We start from the raw sequence: 8,115 nt of genomic DNA on the forward strand, positions 1-8,115 counted from the left end.
CGTTGGATGGAAACACACTTTTACCAGTTTTTTTACCGAACTTCAGATAAATCGATTGACAAGCGGATGGAAACTTAGCTAGATACGGAGACAGACAGAGTATTTTAGTGTCTGTGATGTGGTTGTCTTGGTTACTAATGATTAGTGGCCATGGAAACACAGCTGGGAAGCCTTTCATCTCTTGGATCTGTAATCAGTTAACGACTGCAGCACCTGTTAACCTGCAACCCGTGGCCCACTGCAGCTATCCAGACACTGAACGGGCTCTCAAAGAATAGGTCAGGCTGGCAAAATGATAAGTTATTTCAGTCAAATAACCTCATTGTGCGCACCAGAAGGCCTTTGTGAACGTATCGATATAAAACTTATGTGGATAAACTTAAAAATGTGGGAATATCAGCGATTTAAAAAAAAAAAAGTGCTTCGCTCTGTGTTTCGCCAGAAATGTTGACTATGTTTAACATGGCAGCGAATGGAGGAAGATTTGGAACTGTTGTCATTTGAAAGCTCGCCGAGGAAAAAGTATAAGTTATTTCATATGAATGGGCACATTGTTTGAAACTAGACAAACATACCTACATTTTGATGTATAAGTTGTCCATGACAAGTTAGAATTATTGGCATGGGAGCAAGTTGTAGAGAAAGAACTAACTAGCTTTTTTTCGAAGCGCTCCACTCTAGTGACATCACAGCACCCTCTAGGTCACCCAATACACACTCACTATAAATGCAGAAAAATCCTAAAATGTATGCTACACTTAAATAGCTTTTTCACAAAAACTATAAAATATATCAAACTGACAAGATGAAGCCGGATAGCTGAATAATTTGTGAATATTTTAAAGTTTGAACCATGTCTGTAGGTGAAAGTATGAAGGTGCTGAAAACGTTGGGAACAGAAGATGTGAAGGATTTGAAGATTGCTCTCATTGACTTTAATGTGAAAATAAAAGGTTTAAAAGCTTAATATTTGAAAAAGTATAAATAGTAGAAAAAAAAGTTGAAAGTCTCATCATCTGATGAAAGTTGAATGGTTTAATAGCTGAATGTATGCAGAAGATACAGACGACCAAAAACATATGGAATAAAAATAAAGAACCAAATAACAATCGTTGGAATGCTGTGGTGCAGCACAAATAAAAAATATAAAAAAGAGCGACGGCTGAATTTCATTGAGCTGTCTCCTTTCCTGGTATTATTCATGTGGACTCACTCACATATGTGCTTTTCCTGCTATGACAAGTAAACATGTGAAAAAGGCCCACAGTATATTGCAGCTTTACATAATGACTGTCCTCATGTGCTCTCTTGTTTTTTTCTAACTCTGTGTGTGTGTGTATGTGTGTGTACCCTCACCGACCTATGTCCCACTCATGAACCACAACATCACATGCCCTTCTGTCCCAAAATGTCTTTTCTGTGTGTGTGTGTGTGGTGTCATGCATACCTTTTTGTGATCTGAGATCAGACGAGCTGACTCCTGCCGTTTTTTTTTATACAGCAGCGTTCTTGTATGTGTGTGTGTGTATGTGAGCGCGCGCAAGTGTGCTTGTGTACATGCAGTACAGTGTGTACTTTTTCTTTTAATTCTGTATAATTACATGCACATGCTCAACGTGTGTGTGTGTGTGTGTGTGTGTGTGTGTGTGTGTGTGTGTGTGTGTGTGTTGTGTGTGTGTGTGTGTGTGTGTGTGTGTGTGTGTTGTGTGGTGTGTGTGTGTGTGTGTGTGTGTGTGTGTGTGTGTGTGTGTGTGTGTGTGTGTGTGTGTGTGTGTGTGTGTGTGTGTGTGTGTTGTGTGTGTGTGTGTGTTGTGTGTGTTGTGGTGTGTGTGTGTGTGTGTGTGGTTGTTCTGATCTGATCGTGACCCCAGTGCTGTAATTTCTTCTGACAAGAATGTCAGGAATTCCGTGTGTGGTGTAGGGGTGGGACATACATAGGACCAAAGGGGTATGGACACACACACCCGTACAGAAACACAGGCCGTAGCACATACCACACATGTAGGGGCATTTATCGGACATACTAAGTCTTGCACTCATCTGCCCTTGACCTAAAACTGGCTTTATGAGAGAGATTTTAATCCCCCTAGTTAACTTTTCCCCCTAGCTGGCAGTGCTTAACTTGTAAGGAGTGTATGTTAAGAACTTGCAGTCTGCAAGTTCAACTCCATTTGTTTGTGAAGGGCAACTCATTTTGCAGTATTAAGTATTAATCCTGGACTGACCTCAGTACATTAATAACAGGTAATGTTAAAAGACAAGCACTGACTGGCAACTACCTTGTAAGAGCAGCTCTAGAGACCCTTTCACCCGGGTTTGGTTTAGTCTGGGTTCAGTGTGTGGGTGACAGACTGGTTCCAACTAGTGTTTGATGAACAACTCAGCACCTTGAATGACACATAATCTGACCAATGGGAAGCTAGCGGGTTAGGCTAATACACAGCCATTGGAATACATCCAAGCCAAAGTGAAATCCAACACGAGGAGTAGTGATAATTCAAAACAAGGCTGAGTGTTGTCTCTGATCTTGTGCTCGATGGTTCTGGACCACAATGTGCTTCTGACAATATTTAGACTGTTGACTGTGTTACAGTAAATATCAATTAATTAAGAGTGCTTGTCAGAATGATGTGGCATTGTCTCAGTATGCACAGTAGTTTCACCCTAACAGCAGTGGATCTTTGCTGTCCTGCAACTTTTGCTGTCACTGACTCACTTTCTTCTTCCACCCTTCTCCACCTCTCCCATCCCACTCTCCGCCCGCTTCTACAGATGACGATGTGGACCTGGAGCAGCTAGTGAATGACATGAACTCCTCCATGGAGAGTGTGTACTCTACACAGGCAGACACGGCGCTAATCCTCAACAATGGCCATGTGCACGCTCCACACCAAAACCACCACATGCACCATGCCTACGTGGGACACGGCCAGGCCCACCGTCGTCACACCCCGCCCTTGCCCCCTTCCTCCCCCTCCAGGGAGAAGCTGCGGCACTCTCAGCCCATGCACATCCAGACCGTCAGGTAGACACATTACCTGTCCCCTGCATCCATTTCACTCTCTAATGTCAAGATAAAGACAGCTGAAAAAACTAAAAATAGGAAAAAAAACAAGATAGGAAGAACACTCCTGTTTGTCTTTTGAACTGTGTGCCTTTGTTGTTTTTGTAGAAAATGTCAATGAAGACAAAAAGACACTTTTTGAAAATCACATAAATTAGGAAAAGGGTTATTAATGAGCTTTTAAAACATTTGATGTCAATTTAAAGGTCAAAGATAAATTTTAAGCATGCATAAAATATATATATATATATATCTCCTGGTGGCAAGTGTCTTTTTTTATTTTTGCCCAGTCACAGACTGATGGCAGTATTAATGTAAAAGCTATTATTTTCTGTGATGGATGGAATTGCGAAATTGAGAATTAAAAAAAGCTAAAAGGCAGATTCCATTTAGGGTCCTACATTAAGTCAATGCTAAAAAACTAACTTTAGATTTTAATATATAACTAAGTCTAAGTTTCCAACCAAGCAGTCCCACTGCAACTGTAGTTTAAAAAACGTCTTAAAAATACATTACTCTGACCTGGTGGGGGGCAACTTAGGCCCGGTAGTCCACCGGGGAAAACCCTGCAGCATCATCATGTGTGTGGGTATTGTCGGTGTTGCAATGACTAGCCAGCCATGACTTTAGTGTATGTGTCTCCCTCTGCAGGTGCCTGCAGGAAGAGCATCGGCTACGTCCAGCCTCCCTGCCTGCCATCCCCAACCCTTTCCCTGAGCTCTGCAGCCCAGCAGGCTCCCCCGTGCTCAGCCCCATACAGACCTCTGACAACCATGTAAGCACACCCATCCTGCATTACTGGCACTGGAGGAGGCAGGTATGCTAGTGTTGGAAGCTTCATGACTGAGTGGCTGCCTTTCAGTGCAGGGACAGGGAAATCTAACCTCACACACTTCTTTTGTGTGTTTCTAAAATGGTTACTGGTCAATATCACTATAGTTGTGATATATTTTGGTCTCCTTGTATTTGGTGTCCTTTACTTGACCACTGTGTGTGTGTGTGTGTGTGTGTGTGTGTGTGTGTGTGTGTGTGTGTGTGTGTGTGTGTGTGTGTGTGTGTGTTGTGAAACCCGCTGACTGGCCTGTTATGTTCAGGTCAGAACAGCATGTGTTGACTTTGGCTGTGGACAGTCTTTCCTACTATTACACAGCTCACGCTGGGTTATCTGACTGTATGTGTGTGTTCTTGTGGAAGCATCATTATCGCGCACACACACACACAGAGTAACAGACATGTTTTGCTGTGGACGGAGGTGAGCAATGTCTCCAGGATGCTGCAGACAGAGCGCAGACATCCGTAGTGGAGCTGGGAATATGGCTGGGAACGTCTGCAGGTCGGATCTCTCTGAACCTTCTGAACCAGTCTGCCGGCTCTGGCAAGACAGGCGCCCATTTCCGGTTCACATGCTTTAACCTTGGCTCTTAACGGCACTGTGTTTTTGTGTGTGTGCGTGCGTGTTTGTGTGCGTGTGTCTGTCATAACCTTGCCCTTCCTTCCCCCGGTAGAGCCTCCTGTCCCAGGAATGTTCTATCCCTATCAAAGATGTTTTCAGGATGCCCACACTGAACAATAAGACTTATTTTAGATAGCTTTCGTTTGCACTTAAACATATACTTACACGCTCAAGTGGAAATATTCAGTTCACACGCACACAAAACCATGTGATAGCATTATTTTTGCATTTTGTTGTGTTCATCTCACAAGGTCTGGAGAGAGAACACGATTGCAGTTTGAACAAAGAATCTTTTGTGTGCGTTTGAGTCTGTGAGAGCTGACCAGATGTTGCATCATGTCTCTTTCCCAGAACATCTACATTTTGTCCAGTTTAGTTCGTTTATCTATTGTCTTATGTATCTTATTGCTATAGAGAGGAAAAGCATTAGAGATTTCTTAAAACTGCTTTGCATAGGCTTTTTGTCTGACATATACAATTTTTTTGTAGCATTATCATCTTCAGCAAAGAGAAACAACAAGCAAAGAAGGGGGCTGAAAGAGATTAAGATTAGAAGATAAATGTGCAGCTGGAGGTGATGGGGATCACGGAAAATGAAAGCCAAAAGTGTAAAGAACCATCTCCAGTGTAATTTGATAAATTCATTAATCAAAGTGATATGACAGTGATACATCAATGCTTAAAATGCTACATGGAGCAACTTTGGATTGCATTGTAAGAGGGATGGCAATGTCGGTTCAGACTAAAATCAACAGCTATTGGACCGATTGCTACTACAGTAGCAGCCAATCAATGACCGAGCAATATTGGCCAATGGCCTGATGTGTCAGGCCCTACATAGCTGCTAGCATGGCTGTAGACTTTTGGTCTCGTTTAACCATGTTATGACTGTAGGAATGTTCCTAAACCAGCCCCAGTATTAAATGGTCTCCTTTGCTTGATGCGTGTGGAACCATCATCTACTTTAATCCTTTCTAATGCCATGACTAGCCTTCTGCTGATTGAATGAAATCTTCACTAATCAAATCACTTAAGTTCAGCAAGACCAGCGTCACACTGGCCACGACTTGAGCTCCAGAAGTCAGTGCCTGCGTTGGCATGCTATGTTGTGTAATGCCAAATGTAAGTTTGAGTAAATGTATGCATGGATGTGTGCGAGTCAGTTTTGGCCAAGCTTTGAGTGTGGCTGACACAACAATGCGTTTGTCTGCAGACATAGTTGCATCGTATTTGCATTGGCATGGTTTTATCATCGGAACTCTCCCTCCAGCTGTAGAGTTGAACATTCTTCACTAAGCTTCAGTCTCTCTAAGGGAGCTTATGTTATGAGCCAGTAAAACTGTATACGGTATGTGCGTGACATGACAGGGTTGTGGCTCTGTTAACATAAATTAATGTCTCCTCAGGGTATCATGAACATATAGCATGATGCTGCGTCTCCATCAGATTTTAGAAACTAGTTTAGGGGATCTTTTTAACTCTTGCTGCTACTAAAAACTGTTCAGTAGTCTGATTTAATGCTGAACTCTGATAGCGGCCGTTTCCCACGCAAGTTGTGGCAGTCTTACACCATACCTTTCAGTCATGTTACCCCGGCTTTCACAAGAATTTGGTTAGGTCATGTCTGTCATCACTGGGTCAATGGGTTTGCTTTGGCATCATGACTGCGGCAGTAACGCAACTCCTGCCTTTATTTGTGGCCAGAGACACTGCATTACAAACATCAGGGACAGCAGCGGGGTCCAGTGGTTAAAAGGACTATCTCTTAAGAAAACAACTCTGTTTCAAGCCCCCAGTGTTGGCAAGCACCCAACGTGCTGAAGTAGCTTTAAGCAACTGACGCTAAACCCCTTAACTGCTCTTTAAATGACCCTGACCTCTGTCCTCCCTGTGGAAAAAAAGGCTTTTAACCCATGTGTTGTCTTCCCGTCAAAATGGAAAATCTAAACTTTTGTTGATGGTTGTCATTTTCTTTCGACGTTTTCAACACTACGTAACACTAACTTATTAACTTTAGTTTCACAGTTAAATTTTGGAATTTATGGCCAATAAACCTAATTAATAGGAAATTATACCTAATGTTTGAGTTACAAAAGAAGAAATTAGGAATTATTTAGACTAAAATTAAAGAAATGTATGTTGATGGATAGTCACGGTCTAGAATACAGTGGGGTTCCAAAGTTCGGGCACCCCAGGTAAAAATTTGTATTAATGTGCATGAAGAAGCCAAGCAAAGATGGAAAAATCTCCAAAAGGCATGAAATGACAGATTAGACATTTGTATTATATGTCACAAAAAGTTAGTTTTTAGTTCTATCATTTACACTTTCAAAACAACAGATAACAAAAAAATGGCGTCTGCAAAAGTTTGGGCACCCTGCAGAGTTAATACCTTGTACTGCCCTCTTTGGCAAGTATCACAGCTTGGAAACGCTTCTTGTAGCCAGCCAAGAGTCTTTCAATTCTTGTTTGAGGTATTTTCGCCCATTCGTCCTTTCAAAAGTCTTACAGTTCTTTGAGATTTCTGGGCTGTCTGTCACGCGCTTCTCTTTTAAAGTCTATCCATAGATTTTCAATTATCTTGAGGTCAGAAGATTGTGAAGGCCATGGCAAAACCTTCAGTTTATTCCACTGTGGATTTTGAGGTGTGTTTAGAATCAGTATCCATTTGTAGAAGCCATCCTCTCTTTAACTTTAGCTTTTTCAGAGATGGCATCAAAGTAGCGTCCAAAATTTTTTGAAATTTTATTCCATTTTTCCTTCTACTCGTGAAATATTCCCTGTGCCACTGGCTGCAATCCAAAGCATGATTGATCCCCCCCCCCCAATGCTTAACAGTTGGACAGACGGCCAAAAAGTTCTATTTTAACCTCATTGGTCCACAGAACTTGTTCCCACAATGCATCAGGCCTTGTCCTTTATGTTCATTGAACTTCAAACGCTGATTTTTGAGTGAGGACGAGAAGAGTTTTTCTTCTGAGACTCTTGAACCATGAAGACCAGATTTGTACGAGGATCTCTTTTAGTGATGTTGTACCACACTCCAGAGTCTGCCAGATTCTTTCTGGATGGACCGGGCAGTCAAACGTGGGTTTGGACTTGCTTTTCTCCAATCCTGCAAGCTGTTCTGTCTGATATTTTTCTTGGTCTTCCAGATCTTGCTTTAACTTCCCCTGTTCCTGAAGCCTGCCATTTCTTAATTACATTCCGAACAGAGGATATTGACATCTGAAAATGCTTTGCTATCTTCTTAAAGCCTTCTCCTGCTTTGTGAGCGTCAACTATTTTCAGTTTCAGTTTTCTAGACAACTGATTAGAAGAACCCATGGTGCTGATTGTTGGGGCGAGGTCAGATGAGTCTGGGCATTTAAAACCTTAAGATTGCCATCACCTGGTCTTTCCAGACGGTGATTGAGAACAATCCATGACGCTGTCAGGTCTCAGCTTTCCAAAGGGGGGGGGTGCATACCATAAACTCGGCAGGGTGCCCACACTTTTGCAAGCTCCATTTTTTTGTTTTCTGTTATTTTGAAAGTGTAAATGATGATAATACAATCTAACTTTTTGTGACATATTATACGAATGTCTAATCTGTCAT

General features: G+C 42.0%; 1 protein-coding gene across 1 annotated transcript in view; it reads left to right on the forward strand.

Annotated features, from left to right (window-relative positions):
* The window catches only part of LOC116701414 (growth factor receptor-bound protein 10), a 103,142-nt gene that overhangs the window by 28,348 nt on the left and 66,679 nt on the right, over positions 1-8,115 (forward strand). Inside the window, exons 4-5 of the mRNA XM_032535114.1 lie at positions 2,773-3,025; positions 3,716-3,839. Coding sequence (XP_032391005.1) covers positions 2,773-3,025; positions 3,716-3,839 — 377 coding nt within the window. The remainder of the gene's footprint in view (positions 1-2,772; positions 3,026-3,715; positions 3,840-8,115) is intronic.

The sequence above is a fragment of the Etheostoma spectabile genome, chromosome 14 (assembly GCF_008692095.1).
Source record: "Etheostoma spectabile isolate EspeVRDwgs_2016 chromosome 14, UIUC_Espe_1.0, whole genome shotgun sequence".
Taxonomy (NCBI): domain Eukaryota; kingdom Metazoa; phylum Chordata; class Actinopteri; order Perciformes; family Percidae; genus Etheostoma; species Etheostoma spectabile.